At 44.6% G+C, this 19,462-nt stretch overlaps 1 protein-coding gene across 4 annotated transcripts in view; it reads left to right on the top strand.

The window, feature by feature from the left end:
- Positions 1-1,812: 1,812 nt before the first annotated feature.
- MBTPS1 (membrane bound transcription factor peptidase, site 1) overlaps positions 1,813-19,462 on the top strand; it is a 53,612-nt gene continuing 35,962 nt past the window's right edge. Inside the window, exons 1-7 of one of the 4 annotated variants that reach the window (XM_084812037.1) lie at positions 1,813-1,878; positions 9,254-9,757; positions 11,703-11,960; positions 14,992-15,195; positions 16,160-16,270; positions 18,224-18,333; positions 18,719-18,835. In XM_084812037.1, the coding sequence (XP_084668163.1) occupies positions 9,571-9,757; positions 11,703-11,960; positions 14,992-15,195; positions 16,160-16,270; positions 18,224-18,333; positions 18,719-18,835 (987 nt within the window). In that variant the 5' untranslated portion in view covers positions 1,813-1,878; positions 9,254-9,570. Of the gene's footprint in view, positions 1,989-9,218; positions 9,758-11,702; positions 11,961-14,991; positions 15,196-16,139; positions 16,271-18,223; positions 18,334-18,718; positions 18,836-19,462 lie in introns of all 4 variants that reach the window. The other 3 variants (XM_084812036.1, XM_084812034.1, XM_084812038.1) reach the window with 3 other exon arrangements.

Raw genomic sequence — 19,462 nt, 5'->3', positions numbered from 1 at the left:
ATAAAAGTTAGACAAATCTTGCCCCCAAACTAGCAACATTAATTGCGTTCTGTTGCGCTTTCGTAAGGTCCTAATGCGTGCGGTGGTCAGGGCACAAAGGGCAAGTACACATATGTGTTGTTGTCAGTAAGTCTCTGCAGTCACATAGGGCAGATATCACCGGATAGCCCCATTTATTCAGTGTATCTCTAGATCTTGTTGCACCCGTGCATGGTCTATTCAATGATTTCCAAACTTCCCAGCTTTCATCAGAACCGGGTGCCCGCTCCTCTGCTGGTTCCTTCCAGTGTTGATTCTTTGTAGCTTTCCATAGGTCCGTTCTACTTTTGAATTCATCAAAGTCTTCCGTCAATCCGAGGAAGCTTTTCCTGGATTTTAATCTCTTGAGGAGCTGGTTGTAGGCCATAAAGAGGGTGTTGTTTGGATATTGAGGATTTAAGCCTCTCTTTGTATGCTGCTGCTTCTCTGTGAACAGCCGGCGGGGCAGTGCCAGCTATATGGTAGATCTTATCTAGAGAAGTAGGTTTTAGACATCCAGTAATGATTCTACTTAGGGCCGCGGTGGCTTAGTGGTTAAGACGCTGAATTGCAGACCGGAAGGTTCAAGACCTGAGTGCTGCGTGATGGAGTGAGCTCCCGTCTTCAGTCCCAGCTTCTGCCAACCTAGCAGTTCGAAAGCAAGAAATTGCAAGTAGATAAATAGGTACCGCTTTGGAGGAAAAGGTAACAGTGTTCCGTGCACCTCGGTGTTCAGTCAAGCCGGCCACATGACCACGGAAGCGTCTTCGGACAGCGCTGGCTCTTCGGCTTAGAAATGGAGAGGAGCACCACACCATAGAGTCGGACACGACTGGGTGGGGACACCTTTTTTTTTAATAATTCTACTTGGGTGGCGACGGCCGACAGGAAGCTCTGGCGTGGGCTGGTCCATGAAGTCACGAAGAGTCGAATAAACAATGAACAAATGATTCTACTTGCTTCATTCAAAGCAACATCAACTTGCCCAGCGTGTGCTGATTTATACCAAACTGGGCAGGCATACTCGCCGGCCGAGCGGCAGAGGGCTAATGCTGTAGTCTTAAGAACCCTTGGGTTAACACCCCAAGTAGTGCTCGTTAATTTCCTAATGATGCTTCTGCTTCCCTACGGACAGCAGGCGGGGCAATGCCAGCTATATGGCAGATCTTATCTAGGTCGAGCCCTTAAAAACCTACAAAACCTGTAGTTGTAACGAGAACCAAGAAACCATATGGCCAAATTAGCCGTGACGTTAAATGCGTCTTTGCATGAATTATAAAAACGAATGAGCGCTAATAAAAATCACGGTCATGCATATGGAAGCCTCACTGCGTGCAATGGGACACTGCCTGCACAGGAGCCCATCTGCTCGCCTTCCCCGTTTTGTTTGGGCTGGTGGCCAATAGTTTCCCTTCCAGACTACACACCCCACAATGCACTGCGAGCACCGTAAAGCGAAAAAGAAAAACAACTTCTGCCCAAGGTCCCCAGCAGCCTTCTCCGACCTGGGCGGCCTCTAGCTATCGTTGGACTACAGCTCCCGCGGTCCCCAGCCAGCACGGCCCGTGGCCATGCCGGCCGGTGCTCATGGGAGTTGCAGTCCAACCCCTCTTAGCGGGCGCGAGGTGGGTCGGCGGTGACATGAGGCGCCTTCGATGGGCCCAGCGTGGCCACCGTCGGGCTCGGCTCGCTCAGGCCGTTGGCGGCGCAAAGGTTCCCGGGAAATGTCGTTCTTCCCGTATGCCGGTTCTCCGACGGCCGTCCCGGCAAAGACTACGTGTCCCAGCACGCACCGGGCTCGGCCGTCGCCAGTCGCTCATGGAAGGAGGCTTCTCCTCAGCAGCCCGGGCCAGCTGCTCGGTGCGGGTTACGGGGCGGCAGGGCGCGAGCCGCGCGCGCGCCTGACCCGGAGCGTCGGACCCGGCCGCTCGCCCCGGGGCCCCGAGGCGGGCCCGAGGGTCCAGCAGCCGGTGGGTCGGGTCGGGTCGGACGGGGGAGCGGCTCGAGGGGGGCTTCGCCGCTGGCCGGGCCGCTGGTCTCTGCTTCGTGCCTCGCGCTGTACCGCTCCCCGCGCTGGGGGGGACGATGGGGGGCCTGAGGGGATGGGAGGCCCCCCTTTTGGGAGCGTTCCCTGCGCGTAGAAAGTTAGCCTGCCAGGGAGAAGGCTTGTGGGGGGGGGCCGCCTCGCCCCCCGCCCTTGGCCAGCTTCCCTGATGTGGGGGATTTGAACGTGCCACAAATAAATCTGGCAGCCTGTGGGAGGGGGCATAGCTGAGCGTGATAGAAGACGTGCTCTGCGTGCAGAAGGCCCCGGGTTCGATCTCCGACGTCTCCAGGCAGGGCAGGAACAACCCCTGCCTGAAACCCTGGACAGCCGCTGCCAGCCCGTGTTGACGATTCTGGGCGAGATGGACCAAGGGCCTCACTCCGTATAAGGCTCCGTTCCCCGTTCCTAACATAGACAGCTTGTATGTCAGGCAGCGTGGTGTAGCAGCTTGACTAGGGATGGGGAGCTGTTGTTGTTCAGTCGTTCAGTCGTGTCCGACTCTTCGTGACCCCATGGACCACAGCACGCCAGGCCTTCCTGTCCCGCGCTCTCTCCCGGAGCGTGCTCAAGTCCATATTCATTGCATCGGTGATGCCATCGGGGATGGGAAGACCTGGGTTCAAATCCCCACCCAGACAGGAAGCTTAGTGGGTGATGATGTGACTGCCACTACCAGCTTACCCTACCTTACAGGGCTGTTGTGAGGATAACATGAGCAAGTGTGGTGTAGTGGTGAGAGTATTGGACTGGGAGCTGGGAGATCCGGGTTCTAGTCTCCACTCAGCCATGGAAGCTCACTAGGTGACTCTGGGCCAGCCACAGACTCTCAGTCCAACCCACCTCACAGGGTTGTTGTTGTGAGGATAAAAGGGAGAGGAGGAGGATTATGTAAGCTGCCTTGGGTTCCTTGCAAGAGGAAAAAAGGCGAGAGATAAATGCAATTAAATAAATAAATAACATGGGGATGGGAAGAGAACCATGTATTTCCCTTTGTGCTCCTTGGAGGAAGGGTGGATTATGAATGTAATTAATTAGTGTAGCATTGCTTCTGGCCTGCTGATTTTCAACATGCAGAGATTTTTATTTTTCGCAAAGGAGACCTTTCAGTGATATTTAACCCCCACCACCTGTCTAAAGCCACGCAGCCTGTACATGGAATCAAGACTGCAGTGAGAAATAGGATCCTGTTAGTCAGCATCTATAAGATTTCTTTGATCACTTGGAGTGGGAAGATATGGGGGAAATGATGGTCAAGTTATTGAAACAGGTTTATATGTGCAGCAAATGCTAAATGCTACCCCCCCCCCCCCAATAACAGGTGAAAATCTCCCAGTACTGGTCATCTTCGCTTTCTAGAAGGGTGTGATGTAGAAAGCAGAGGATGCTGATGCTGCTCATTTTGCAATCAGAGATGCTAAACATCACATCATGCAGACATAGAATGTGTGTTTATGATGGTGTGTTTGAGGGAGAGTTTGAAGGAAATCACAACACAACACATTTTGACTGGGAAACAGCTTTCACTAGAGTATATTTTGGAGCCACTCTGAGATAAGTGTACAGTTAGCAGCCTCTCTCAATCTTGGGTCCCCAGATGTTGCTGGACTAGAGCATCATCCCAGAGATGATAAGAATGGTTGTCCAACAACATTTAGGACCTCAGATTGGAAAAGGCTGCTTTAAAACATATAATGCATAAAGTAGCTCTTAAGAGGGGTCAAAAGGCAAGGAAATAGGAGGAAGAAAAATAATATATCCTCTTCTCACCCCTTTCCACTTCACCCTTTTCCACTTATCAGATCTTAATGGGATCCCTGTGGCCTTGTTTTCACTGTAATTGTAAGCATGTGTAGACTGCGCTATTTCAGATTGCAAGTGGAGGCTCGCATGACTAAATACTTCTCTGTACAAATCTTCTGCAACTGGCAAACTGGCATGTTGTGGAGAAAGCTAGATTGGGATCTTTCTCTCTTACATTTATTTTTCTGTATGGAGGATTTAGTCTTGTTGTTGTTCTTTTCTTTTTACAATCCAGACACATGTTTATTGCTTCCATGAGACCTGGACTTTGCTCATAAACTTCTTACAGCTGACAGTTCTTCCTGGTGGTTGAATGCAATTCCTACGTTCTGTCTGTGTCCTACAAGCCCCCCCCCCCCACTGAAGAGTCCTGCAGTTTCTATAGTTAAAAAAAAAGTTTTCCATTTTCTTTGTTATGTACACATGCATGTGCACACACACTTTCCAGTCTTCCCTTGCACTACATGCGGTCAGATCATACTCTGGTTTTATATTTCCAAATGTTCGCAAGTGTTAGAACTTCCCATGATGATCAGAAGGATGCATTGAAGGGTCTGGGGGATATATTGTTTTGTTGCTGATTATCCACCCTGATTGGGAATCTGACAACAAGGTTAAACTGTGTGTTAAAGAGAAACGAGCTAGTGTTCCTGAGATATGGCCCCTTAATTGTCAGTGTTCCCCGTTTCCCTGCACTCGATGTTGTGTGATTAGCCTTTTTCTTGTTTAGTGCAGGCTTGCAAACCTGTATGCTGTTACCTTCACTTGCAGAATGTGATTTGGTTCATTTGCTTTGTACCATTTGGATTGTGCTAAGAGCATCCCTTACCCAGTGTTTTCTTGTATGTGCTTGATTTGAATTAGTTTATGTGATATGGATTTTTAAATCAGGTTGAATTACATAGTATTTAAAAACTTTTTATATGTATATCAGGGTTCAGGGAGCTAACTTGCCTCTTTATTGTTTCCAGGTTTTACTATTGGGGTGCTGTGACAAGCAAAGAGGTCCGTGCTTTAAATATAAATGAGTTGGATATCTGCAACTTGTTGACATATTTACGGCCTGATTTTATGTAGGGAGCTAAACATAATAGAAAACAACAACAAAAATAGACTTCCAGAAGTCTTTTTCAGTGAACGGGAACTGAAACTGAGTCTAAAATCTTTTGCTTTTCATGAACCGGAACCTAAACAAATAGTCTGTAAATGAATTCAAAAGAAGAATCTCAGTAAGCAGAAGCTGAGAAAGCTCTTCTGGGGTTGGTTAGAAAGGGCCTCTGTCTGTCTGTCTGTCTGTCTGTCTCTGTCTTCCAACCATAGAGAGGCAGGCAAAAGAGAGAGAGATAACTATTGGAAAAGAGACAGGAGCCAAAGAAAGGGCCCTGAGATCGTTAGTTCTCCTTTCTCCTACATTTACTTTGACCATAAGTACAAATTGCTTCTCTCAGATGAAGATGAAGAAAAAGTGCCTCTAGCTAAATTGTGGACTAGCTTGAAATTTCTAGAGGTATTTCAGAAGTTGTGACTTATTCTTTTCAGTCCAAAATGTGTGGCATATTCAGATTTTATTCTTTCTCAGAGTGTTTAGAATTGAAGGAAGCAAGAGACATTTGGTCAAAGAAAGGCCCAGAAACATATTGATCCCTGGCTGGATTCCTTTATCAGTGAGCCTTCTCTCTATACAAGTGAAAATAAGAACACAAATTACCATGCTAGATAAGGTCAAGGTCTGCCAATTTCAGGTTTCTGTTTTCTTCACCTGCAAGGCAAATCCCCCTGGAAGCTCACCAGCAGGGCATGGTGGAATAGCTTGTATCTCCAACATCTGATATGTAGACCACACTGAGAATACTGTGTACTGTTCTGGTCACGACACCTAAGAAAAGATATTGTAGAGCTGGAAAAAGTGCAGAAAAGGGCAACTAATATGATCGCGTCAACTAATTTAATCTTGCCTGATTAAAGGCAGCCGCCGGCGAGATCACATCACTCCAGTGCTGAAGGAGTTGCACTGGTTACCAGTTGTTTTCCGGGCCAAATTCAAGGTGTTGGTTTTGACCTTTAAAACCCTATATGGTTCCGGCCCAGCCTATCTTAAGGAGCGCCTCCAGCAGCACCAGACAGGCCGCTTAAGATCAGCCTCGGATGGCCTTCTCTCTGTCCCATCAGCCAGGACAGCTAGACTGGTGGGGACGAGGGAGAGGGCCTTTTCTGTGGTGGCCCCCACTCTGTGGAACTCCCTCCCTAGGGAACTCCGTCATGCCCCCTCTTTAATGAGCTTCCGTCGTGCATTAAAAACATTGTTGTTCAGGCAGGCATTTGGGGTGTGTTAGGGTATTTTAGAAAATGTTTTTATTGTAGAATTTTATTGTTTTAAACTGTTTTTATTGTATGTTGTACATCGCCCAGAGTGGCTGGGTGACCAGCCAGATGGGCGATTAATAAATTTAATAATAAATAAATAAATAAATCAAGGGGCTGGAGCATCTGCCTTATGAGGGAAGGTTACAACAGCTGGGATTGCTTAGCTTGGAAAAAAGGATAAGGGGAGACATGATAGAGGTGTACAAAATTATGCATGGAGTGGAGAATGTGGATAGGGAGACATTTTTCTCCCTCTCTCACAATACTAGAAGCCAAAGGGGTCATCCCATGAAGCTGATTCGTGGGAGATTCAGGGCAGATAAAAGGCAGGACTTCTTCACACAGCACATAGTAAAACTATGGAATTTGCTACCACAAGATGTAGCGATGGCCACCGATTTGGATGGCTTTAAGAGGGGGTTAGACAAATTCCTGGAGGGGAAGGCTATCCATGGCTCCTAGTCCTGATGGCGATATGCTATTTCCAGTATCAGAGGCGGTATGCCTATGTACACCAGTTGCAGGGGAACATTGGTGGAGGGGGCTGTTGCGCTTGTGTCCTGCTTGTGAGTTCCAAGTCATCAGCTGGTTGGCCACTGTGTGAATGGAATGCTGGACTAGATGGACCCCTGGTCTGATCCAGCATGACTCCTCTTATCTAAGAACATAAGAGGACATATTGCCTCTGGACTTGAAGGCTCAGTTTAGCTGCTATGACTACTAGCTTTTGATAGACCTATACTTCATGAATTTGTCTAATCCTTTTTAAAAAGCCTGTCATATATACCAGTAGTGAACTCTGTGGTTGAGCTATGGGGGCTTTGTAGCCAAAGCAGGTCTATGAGAGGGAGATACCAGCATGTTCAGGGCAACCACGAGTTTTGCAGAAGTAGAAAAAAACATTTTAGCCATAAACCATCTTCCCCTGAAAATAGCTCCATGGGGAGTGAGCATGCTTGGTGGCCACAGGATGTGGGGGTGTATGTTGGGCGAGAGGGGAGAAAGGAAAACTGGAAGGGGAATGGAATGAAATATACTGGAAAAAGGCATGGTGGCTAGAACACAGAATAGGAACATCGTATGCTACAACATTTTGTTGCGGGTCCCACTTGTCTTATCTACTGATAGCTAACCCATTTTCCCAGTGCTGCTCTTTAGGTAGCCCAAACAGCACCATCCATGTGCAAGAGGGAGGCATTGGCAAGCTCTGGCAAACCCCACAGTTTGCAGAAATACCCCCGCCCCCCAAAAAACCCTAAGGGGAGGGGAGTTCTCAAAACAGCCCAAGAAGAACTGAGCTTCTCAGTGGTCACAGAATATTGAGTGGCTGTTGGGGCGGGGCGGGGGGGGGGGTAGGGAAAATTAAATGGGATATCCTGGGCAAAAGGGCATTGCTGGGTGACTAGAACCCTGCACAGGAGCACTGTACTCTGCAGCCTTTTGTTTTGAGTCCCACTTGTATTAGCTGATGTTTATCACCGCATCTTATAGAACCCTAAGCACTGTGTGAAGAAGTGCTTCTTTCTAAAGTAATGAACCTGCTGCCAATTTAATTTTATTTGGTGTTCTAAGGTCTAGGATTGGGGGATGGGGTGGCAAAAGTCTCTAGACCTGTGCACCTGTCTGATGTCACTGCAGCAACAGAGTCCTTGCACTGCAGCAGTACACATTGCAGTGACATCAAAGTATGACATGGGCAGGGACTGAGGCAAAAAGCTACAAGCAGCTGTTGCAGTTCTCCTCATGGCTTCATCAATCTGGCTAGGACCAAGTGCTCTTTGGCTCCTCTCCTCCAGCAAGCTGCCTACATCAGCGGCCATTTGACCTGGCTGCATCAGAGGACGAGGCGAGACAGCAGTGGCTTGGCTCAACTGGGGCTGGCTGTTATTTGACTACTTCTCCCCTCCCAAAACTGTCGCATGCAGGAGTCATGGTATTTTCCTCCCATTTTCTCTTGTGCCATGTCTATTACATTGGAAGCCATTATTTTAAACTTAGAACCTTCTTGAGGCCATTGGCAGATAGGAGGCATACCCATGTAATAAATACATAATAAGCTCAGCTTTTTACTTGCTCCTGTGTGTGCTGGAACCTCACATTTCTTGATTATCTTTTACCAGTTTAATTTCCTTTAGCCTATCCTTGCTATGTTTTGATCAAGCTCTCTTTCACTTCACATTTCTCCCATCCCTTTTATTTGAGTTGCACATTTTATGGGCAAGGACTATGTAGCAACCTTGCAAATAACCCCATGAAAGTTACTAGTCTATCTATCTGCACTAAACACATGGTGATACCTTGTCAGACTGGAATGAAGAAAAGAGACAGCTCCTTTACAACAACTTCTTTGTCTGATTGCCTAGAGGCAGTTCTATAGGTACTCTGTTGAGTGGTATTTATCACCGTGTTATACAGGTCCTAATGCACCAGGGATGGCCAATTTTAATTGTAATAAGAAAAACAAAACCTGCATTGCTGAAGGTGAAGCATGTTTTATGTCTGCATTATTTATATGAATTCATTTATTTACTACACTTACATACCACCTTTCTGTCAGTGCACTCCTTATAGTTCACAAGTTTAAAATTACAATTTAATAGGCATGATACAAAAGGAACAGGAAGGGAAGAGTAAAACAAACAAATTCAAGGATCCAACTGTTTCATGATGTTATGATAGAATTGCAAGAGCTGGTTGATCCCAGCGGAGTCAATGGAGGGGGAATCTCACTGTCTTTCCTCTGTCTCAGATACAGCCTGTAGAATAGCTGCTGTTGTGACACCATTTTTTAGTGTGCAGGATGGTGGTGATGCAGTATGCAGTTCTGGTAGTGGTTATATAGGAATAAGTTCCACTAACTGTCATGAGACTTTTACTTGAGTAACTACAAGCAGGATTATAACCCAGATTTTCATCCCCTTGCAGTTTGTCAGTATGTTAACTTAGAAAATATTTGTTTTATATAATCATTGTATGTTTATTTTTACAGGCTTTGTTGGTTCTTTTTTTGTCTTTTTTAACCAGCAACAAAATGAATCTTGGCTAATTCAGCTTTGGCCTTACGTTGTCTATCCAAAATGGAGTACACGACTCAGCTGTTGAATCCTGAGTGACGGCATCCTTTACTCAAAGATGGAGAAAAAACGTAGAAAGAAATGAGCCTGTTTACTAGGCTTCGTTGGAAAAGACCATGAAGGCAAGACTTTTGCTTATCTTGGACAAAACCTTAAGACTGTCCACTTAAAAAGGCACCATTTTCTGAAACCAAAAAAAGCGTGCGAGAGAGAGAGAACTGATTCATGGAGAGGCAACATAGAAATTGAATCCATGGAATTTTGGGGATGAAATCATATTCTTTCATGACCATGAGGCTTGCAAACATCTGGTTCTTTCTGACTGCAATCTTACTCTGTGGCAAACAACACCTGGGGACCAGACTCGGGAATTCTTCTCACGAAAGCCACCTTTGTCCTGAATGTTCTCGTCTCACATTGAAAGTGGAATTCTCTTCAACGGTAGTGGAACACGGTAATGGATTTATAATTCATGACAGATTTTACTGTAGTCCTTAGAAAGCGCTGAAGTCTTCCGTTCTGCCTTTAAACAATAAATACAATAGAAGGCTGTCTGAAAAGGCTGGCCCTTACCATTATTTATTTATTTGATTTGTATCCTGCCGTTCCTTGTAAGGAGCTCAGGGCAGCAGGGTGAGGAAGCCAACTTTGCTATTCGTGAAAGCACAGCAAATTGTTAACTAATTTATTTTTGTTGTGTTTTTACTCCCAGGCTGAAGTGCTTGCGGGATTTTATACCTCAGGAGACAAAATAACTTGGCTAGCCTTTGGAGCTATGACCTTGACATGTGTTGGGTGCTACTTGCTGTTCTACCTCAGACAGCAACATGTCTTGGGCCAACCTTGGCTGTATTGTAGTACATCGGAAGGCCCAGCTGCAAGCCATTGTGACGAGCTGTGAACTAGAGTGGTTGTTTTCAGACTTCCTAACCAGGGGGAACATTCCATACTGGTGTCTCTGCTGACACTCTTGAGTATTGGCCACAGAACCTTGTGTGTCACAGAGCAGCATACCTGAGGGCGCACACTCTGTTCATGTCAGGTGCTGATCACTCTTGGGCCTCATCATCATACCATGTGAACTGAGAGCATGGCCTAGAACACACCCAGTACTCTCCTGCATCAGCACATTGTAGCAAAGTTATTAGTAGCAGTGGTTGTAGTATTGTCTTCATTTCTGTAAGCTGCTTTGTGTGTATTAGCTGAACAGTGGGGTAAAAATTATAAATAAAAAGAATTAGTTGGATTGCTGTCCTCTCTTTTCTCCAAGGAACCGAGGGTAGTGTATAAGATTCTTCCCTTCCCCTTCATTTTTATAGTCACAACAACCCTGTGAGGTAGGTTAAGCTGAAATATAGTGATGGCCAGGATCATCCAGTAAGCTTCTTGGCTGAGCAAGGATTTGAACCTGGGTCTCTCCAGTCTACTAACCACTACACCTTACTGAACTCTCCAGCCTCAAATACACTGAGGTAGAGGAGCAGATTCAGAATTTGAGTTGATGATAATAAGTTAATATGGTCTTGATCAGCAATAGTTTATTGATTTATCTGCATATAGTAATAGCAAACTCATTCTCTGATTGCCTATCCTTATGTAGCCAAACAACATCAGCCACAAACAAAAGGCAGGTATCCTCATGCTTGAAGGATCCCAAAGGTATGTAGAAGTACAAAACATATTTAGAAAAAACACCTCATGGGGCAAAGAAAACCCCAAACAAACAGCCCAAAGAGGACTGCACATGACTAGGGGGAACAGTAGGCTGACTGGGGGGACGGACCCCAGAAAACTGAGTGGGAGGTGGAATGGAATGGAGTATCCTGGAAGAAGGCAGGGCTGATTGGCTACATTTCTCTTTCTCCAAGGTTCTCTGCCACCAAATGTCAGTCAGGCCAGCTTGTATGCAGTGGTGATAGTGCTTCATCTTTGTTCCTAAATGGCTAGAGATGTGGTAGGCAGTTGGGTAATGCTCTTGTGACACCCAAATTGTGAGACACATTATTTCTACATATATCTGAACCTGTTATAGCCGGGCAAAATTTTGTGAGACTGTTTCCAAAGCATGGTAGAACTGGAAATATATTTTGATGCTTGGTTAGTTTGCTTTTTATGAATTTATATGTTGCCTTCTTGAAAGCTTGAGTCAATTTACATCCCTTTGGCCTGGTGCACTAGGGTTTAGGGTTGTTAGCAGTCTGTGGAATTCCATCATCTGTGAATTCTCCCTGTCCCCTCTGCTCACGGCCTGTGTTACATACCATGATCTGTGTTTCATCACCCAAAGCTACCATGCGTTCTCATCTTTTAAATCTATTTTGCATTTTCTTTTCTTTATTATTTTGTTATATATTTCTTTTGTGTTTGCCTTCTCTAATGCATGGTGGTCCTCCTTGCAGAATATATTGTAGCTTTCAGTGGCTACTTTTCAGCCAAAGCAAGAAGCAAATTTATTTCAAGGGCACTGAAGAGTAGTGACATCGAGAACTGGAGGATTGTACCCCGTAACAACGCAGCCAGTGACTACCCCAGCGATTTTGAGGTGATCCAAATCAATGAGAAACAGAAAGATGGAGTGCAGACACTTGAAGATCATCCCAATATCAAACGAGTTACCCCCCAAAGAAAAGTCTTTCGCTCACTCAAGTACACCGAAAGTAAGTTCATTCATTCCTGCATTAAATTGTTCCTGCCAAGGCTTGGACAATCATTATATTACTGAAACTTTCAGGTATTCCGCTGCTTTCAACTGACTCTGATAATTTTAAGGGGAAAAAATTAATAATCTTAGTCTGGATTTATCATTCTTTGGCTCAGCTCACACATGGTGGTAACCCAGGGTAAAGAACCAGTGTGCGAGTGCATTTGGCTCAGTTGCTCCCATTTGGTTCCTACTGCCAGTGGAACCAGCTAAACAAGCCAGAGACACTGCATCTCTGGCTTGGTTAGCATTACGTCTGAACCCAAGCTTCTGCTTGCTCCCCTCTGCACCCCCCCCCCCCCACACACACACACACACTGACAAGCCAGACGTGGAACCCAGGGTTTGTTCTTGGGTCCCAACTCTGGCGTGTCTCTCCCTGGTGCTGGCTTGCTCACAGTAACCCAGTGCAAACCAGGCCTTTGTCCCTTCGTTATGCTCTGAGCATGCCAAAGAATCAAAGGCACACATCCAGTGTGGGTTAGGGAACAATGCACCTTTGGTTCATGGCTTTCCCCCAGTATCCCAGGACCTTCCTTTGGGAGGGAAGCGGGTGTAGTATTTCTGATGGTTCACCCTCTCCCCCAACTTGTGAGCTGGCATTGCCATGTTTGGGGGGGTTGGATGGGCTGAGCAATCCTTGGTTGGGAGAGGGACAAAAGCACCAGTAATGTTTTCGCTATCCCAACCCATGAACTACTTCGAAGGGTGGGGGAGAAGGCACATGGCCTCCTTCCCTGACTCAACAGCCAACAGTAAGGCATTCAACCACTGCATTTCCAGCAGACTGCAGCCATCACTTCAGTGACTTTAGGACAGGAACATGTCAGGAAAATCAGGCCTGGCCCCTCTTGCTCCATATGTGGCAGCATCCTCAGTGATGAACGGGAGGGTGAGGATGTCAGGGACTTTGATCCCACCTCTTCGTCTTCTCATCCATTATGGAGGACACTGCCATGGGTGGAGGAAGGAATCAGGCCTTGCTTGTTTTTCTAGAGTGTCCCTGTCAGGGTTCTCCTTATGACCTGGACCCCCTGAGCAACTCCGTAAGGATCTCTTGCCTCCTTAAGAGTCCCACCTTCCTTCTTTTACCTTCCCCTTTCCAATAATGTCAGGTTTAGGCTGTAGACGTGCGGTGATTGACACTTCGGACACCTGGGTGTTAACCACAACAGTTTACTGGTAAATTAAAGCAAGCAAATCACAACTAAAGGTATTTACGCAATAGAGCTGAGTGATACAAAAGGCATTAAAAGAAATTAAATTTTTTACAATGCAAGTTCCTTTACCCTAGCTGTACTTTAGACTTCTCCAGGCTGCTTCTTCCTGCTCCCTCTTCAGGCTCTGATCTCCTTGACTGCTTTTACTGCTCCGGCCTTTCTGATGCTCTCTTTTTATACTCTCCTCCCACAAAACCGAAAGTACTGCTTCAGACCTGAAGAAATGAAACTTAACTGGTGAAATGAAACTGAAACTTAAGGGGAGAAATGAAACTACTCCTCTCAGGGATACCCCCTCCCAAGAACACCCCCCCCCCCCAGGGCCTGACCTTTTTCCTTGCCTCTGTAACCCTCAAACCTTCACAGTCCCTATAATCCATGCTTCCTGTTCCCCCACACCAGCCATAATGGGCACTTTCCTAGTGCCTGGTAACAGTTCATTTCTTCTCCTACATTAACCATAGGAGCCCACAAATTCTCTTGCTTGGGGCTGCCATCTCTTTTAGTCTAGCGAGCACATCTTTTAATCTCATTAGAGATTAGGGAGCATGTTGGGCTCTTATCTTTGACTTCATTCTGGGCTTTGGAGGCCCTTGGCCCAACATCTGGAAGGCGATGGTGCCCTCCAGGCTCTGGAGAAGGGTAGAGCTTGTTGCTGATGTTGTGTGGAGCTCTGGGGCTTGTCTTCCGCATGCCTCTGAAGCGCAACACAACTTCAGGGTCAAGACACCATTCCTTCCTTGAATCAAGGGATGGGCAGGGTTGGTGGCAATCAAAGGTTTTTGCTGATTACCAAGGCTAATTATGATAAGGCAATGTAGATATGATTGATGGATTATCACTAAAGGTATAAGCCTTGTTTTAATATTTTGTTTAAGGAAGATGATTACGCTTCAGATTACCACTTTTAGAAAACAATTTTGGATAATTGTGCCCATGAATGGAGTGTGTCATTCTTTTAAAGCCCAGTTATCCAGTTACAAATTCTCATTAATTTCCTTAATATTGTAAAAGGTGGCTTCCTTTCATCTAAAGGGCTTGCACATAGTGGATTATTGAGCTTTCCTGTGCTGATCATGGCCCCAGCTCATCAGAACCTTAAGCTGGAAAATAGACCCATAGATTTGGAGAGAACATTTAAATCATAAGGAAACCTATGTAGATGTTGGTTTTAACCTAAATTTTGAATGTCTGAAAACTGGGTGGGATGGATGGGAGGAGAAAGTGGATCAAGTTATTCTGCCCTATAATGGCTGTCTGAAATTTAGAAATTATGTTATTCTAACAAATAACTGTTGTAGTGGCGGGTGTGTGTGTGTGTATTTGTGCAGGGAGGACCTGTGTATTACAGGGACCCACCTGGAGGTACAATGCATCCCATTGGACTGTCAATAGAACCTGGCACATCCAGTGTTAGGGGCAGTAGGCACATTTTATTTCCATCACCAAGTTGCCTCTGAATGCAATGTTTTATTTCACCCCTCAAAAATGAATGGGAGAAAGGGGGCTAAACTGCTCCTGGCCTCTGGTAACTCCATTGGGAACCACAGAGAACTGAATCTGGCCCTATCTGCATTGCCCATCCTGGTTCTATTTCTTGATCACACTGGAGTGCAGCAGAATGTTGATTATATATTTATTATTCTACATGTATATACATATATGTATATACCAATATGTATATATGTGTGTGTGTACACTCAAGATGTTGCTTAGTATATTAATAACATGATTTGCTAACATTTCAAAATATTTCCAAATATCTAGCTGATCCAGCATTTCCCTGCAATGATACCAGATGGACACAAAAATGGCAGTCATCTCGTCCCCTGAGAAGGGCAAGTTTGTCGTTGGGTTCTGGATTTTGGCATGCGACGGGCAGGCACTCAAGCAGGCGTTTGCTGAGAGCTATACCCCGGCAGGTTGCTCAAACACTTCAGGCGGATGTGCTCTGGCAAATGGGTTTTACAGGTATTCTTGTATTTGTGGAAATTATGAATTGTATCTATAATCATGGAGAGAATATGGCTGATCACTTGAGTAGATCACCGCACAGCTTGGCACAAGTTGTTTTCCAACATGATGATTTGGTTATGGGAATGACAATCCTATGAGCAGGAAGTATACCCTTGGAAGTTGCCTTCAGAGGTTCTGTATTCTTTAAGTTAGCATATACCATAGACTTAAACTGGTTGAATAGTTATTATCTCTCCATAGAGAACCCAAGGACCTGCAGGTCTTTTAAAATGGTGGGGGGAGGTTAGGCATCTCTAGCATCCTCACCAGATTACAGTTTCCAAGATTCTGTGCGAAAACTATGACGGTTGATATAAAACCACTATATTACAGCCTTCTCCAACCTGGTGTCCCCCAAATGGGTTGGACTGCAACTCCTATAATTACCAGTCAGCAAGGTTGGAGAAGGCTGTGCCTCCAGAGGTCAATTCTTGTGACTTTCGCCCTGGTAATATTTTGATCTCTGAGGGAGCTAATTGTAAAGTTGTTCAAATATTTAAGTTGTAATGCACACATGGGAAAGCAAAGTCAAAGTATTACATGAAAGCTTATTTGTCATGACATGACATTTGACTGTTTATCCTGTATAGATACTCTTTTCAAGAATGCTAGCACTTAACAAGGATAGAGATTTTAATATTTCATTATGTTAACAATATAAAACAGTAACAGTCCCTCAAATTAGAACCTATTGAACTGTTCATAATACAGTTGTTTTTATAGACTCAGTGAAATTATGTATATTTATTATTCCTTTGCATTAGTAAGTTTTATGCTACTTGCTCGACTGTTGGGAAGAAAAAATATTTTAATGAGCATTATGCAACTCCTGTTATCCATGTGTATGCAGGAATAAGTCTTAAGAAATATATCTCTACTGCTTGTCTATAATTTTATAGACCACCTTTTGTGCAAATAGGTGCTGGGGTAAGAGTGGCTGTTTTTGACACTGGACTGAGCGAGAAGCATCCACACTTCAAAAATGTAAAAGAGAGGACAAACTGGACTAATGAGAGAACCTTGGATGATGGTGATTTTCATTATTTCATTAATAGGGCTTGCTTTGCTCAAAATGAAATCTCAGTTTTGTGCTGCAGTGGCATATAGGGGAAGCTAGAATGCCATGTCTGTTCCTCTAGTTAATTGATCTAATCCTGCAAGGCCTTGAGATCAATCAAGTTTCCTTCAGCCCAATGAGTGTGATTAGGACCTGGTGTTTTAAATTAAGAGTTTGTATCATAACCTATTTGTCTGTGCAATTAATTTTGTATCTCAGTTTTCGGTGTGGGTGTGTATGCGTATGCATTTATTTATTTGTAAATGTTTAAGTCATTATCCAGCCATCAGTAGAATCTTAGTTGCATGTAAATCGAGTAGCTTATCGCAACATAAGGAATATTGAGAAGTGACAACTGCAAATGCAGTTTAGTGGGGGGTGGGATGGAATGGTGAATTTACTCCAGCATATGTGCATTTCATGTGGTCCGTGCACATGCTAATTTTCTGCTAATTTTTTGCTCTTCAGTTTTCCATTGATGTCAGTTGAACTTGCTCGCAGTTCTGTACATTTAGGACTGGGGTGCAAACATGCTTTCTTGGAGGTCCTGTTTAAATGTGCCACTTCAAAGTCAGTCACCCTGATACAGAAGGTCCTTACACACATTGTGCTTTGATGTCCATGTGCAGCCCCCACACATACCCCTTTGACAGTAGTATTGGGGAGTATTCTGAAAACACATCCCCATTCCATGAATCCAAGTGCATACTGCTGTGGCTTGGGATCACGATACTCTTGACTGGAGCTCTAGCCAGTCTTGTGGCATACAGAAGGTGCTTCCTTGTCACGTTTTTAAATGGTAAAATGGCCGTGGCCGGATTATTGTTTATAGTGCCATCAGTGTATGAAGTGTTTTGTGCAATAACATAAACAAGAGATGTGTCCCTGCTCTGAGGAACTTTATAATATAAATGAGTAGGCCATTGGCCATTTGACTGGGGCTGATGGGAGTTGGAGTCCAGCATCAGAGGGGAAAGGCTGGTGAGCATCCAAGGTAGGCCCAGAAAAGGAGAGAAACGTCTCAGGATGAAAAGACTTTATTAATGGATAGACTGGTGCGTTGTGAATGTTTGCTCATAGGTAGTAAATAATTTGTGCAAATTGCAGCCATAGATATGCCTAACTCGCACAACTTGCAGCTGCAGTTTGTGCAAGTTATGCATATTTACAGCCACAGTTTGCATAATTTACGCAAATTGTAGCCGCAACTGGCATAAATTACATTTTTACAAGAAAAAAATGCAAAAGTTCATGGATATTGGGAATGCAACCCAGGCTCAGCTTGCAAATGCAAGCTGAGCCAGGAGCTAAAGGAAATCCAGCGAGGCAAAAAAGGGCCAGATTTTCCCGCGATGGCCATCCCTAGGCTTAGTTCAAATCTTCGTTTGGCACTATGGAACAAGCATGGAATGACTTTGGTCCTCATGCTTTATCCTCTTCTCACTCTTCTCATGTGCTGCTCTTTCTTCCCTCCTTGGTTTGGGCTACGGAAAGGTTTGCCTTTACAGCTTAAATTGAAAACTATGGTTTGTGGTTGCCCTGCAAAGCAGGATTACAAACCACGGTTTAATCCTGGTTTGCAGAACAAGTACAAACCATAGTTTGCTGGTTCAGATGTAATGGCAACTTAGTGCTTGCTGCAAACCAGAAAGAGAGAAAGTTGCAGTACGTGAGAGGAGGTTTGAGCACCAAACCTTGGCTTGGATTTGCAGCTGTAACAGCTGTATTCTGGCCTTTTATCAGTAGGAGTCTTTCTGGTTGAGACCAGTATGGTAAGATGTATTTGAAACATCTGAAACAACCTTGGAATTTAAAAAGTGGGAGATGACAATCAGCCCCTTCACTGGCTCAAGTCACTTGTGTTTTATATATCTGTAAAAAACGATGTGTTGAGCTTGCTTTTAACCTACTGCTTATGTTCAATAGGCCTGGGTCATGGGACTTTTGTAGCAGGTGTGATAGCTAGCATGAGAGAATGCCAAGGCTTTGCTCCAGACTCAGAACTGCACATATTTAGAGTCTTCACTAACAACCAGGTATGCTACCTAAGTTAATGTCAGTGCAAGTTTTATGGAACAAGACACTATAATATGCATGCTTTTAAACTGGATAACCATTGAGGACTTTCATTCTGGAACATCTGGATTATTTTATTTTGAAATCTCTTGCTGCAGTTCCCAAATGGCATTCTTTTTTAAAAACGTTTGTCTCCAAGTAGCGGCATGAAATCTTGTTTTTTAAAGGTAAAATTGTGGTTTTAAAATTTAATCATTGAAGAGAAAATTTCATTTTTCTTTTGCCATAGTTGAGCATTGTGTTTGAGGATGTAACTGGGGAGAAGCAGGGGGCAGGTGTCTGTTTCTTAAAGTGTTTTCTTTCCTTGCATTGCTTAGTGTTAAAACAAATTTCTCTTATAAATAGGTCTCGTATACATCTTGGTTTCTGGATGCCTTTAACTATGCCATCTTAAAGAAGATTGATGTATTAAACCTTAGTATTGGAGGCCCAGACTTCATGGATCACCCTTTTGTCGACAAGGTTTGTATGAGTAGGAAAAGGATACATGTTCCAGATGGTGGCTATTCTAGGTTTATTCTTTTGCCTTTGAAACATTTAGTTTAATTTGAGAGAGCCTCCTCCTTTACAAAATCAGGTCATTAAGGAATAATGGCTTCGATCTTGAGTTGCCTTCCTGTGAGCTGAAGTGCTCCTTCCAGTCATAGATGAGAGGCTGATTCAGCAGTGACTCCTGCTGGTAAAGGTAGGGAGGGATTTTTTTTCCATTTTTCCCTGCAGCCTCCCATGCCGTCTCTTGTGCTGTTCCAGAAGCTCCCACAACCCACCTGGAGTAGTTTTTTTGGAGGTAGAGGAGGCTGCAGGGGGAAGACGGAATTGAACAGAGATCCTGTGAGTGGAATTCCACGCATGGGAATTTAGGATCCAAACCAATATCTTTGTCGGCATGCTTTCTTCTAAGGAATAGTTCTGAGTTGGGTTCTAGGTACCACTTCGGAACTGAGGTTGGGGTTTATGTGATCAAATGCTCCTCAGTACCACCTCCCATAACAATAAATCATTCTACATAGAAAACAATCGTGTCAAGGAGAAGGCTCTGACATCTAGCTTTCTCTGTGAAGGATTTTTTTTTGTTTAGAAGAGACTTCA

Source organism: Heloderma suspectum, chromosome 8 (assembly GCF_057233095.1).
Source record: "Heloderma suspectum isolate Gila_16-S chromosome 8, 16-S_ref, whole genome shotgun sequence".
In the NCBI taxonomy this organism is placed as follows: domain Eukaryota; kingdom Metazoa; phylum Chordata; class Lepidosauria; order Squamata; family Helodermatidae; genus Heloderma; species Heloderma suspectum.
The sequence above is the reverse complement of the archived record's forward strand: the minus strand, read 5'-3'. Positions and strand labels throughout refer to the sequence as shown.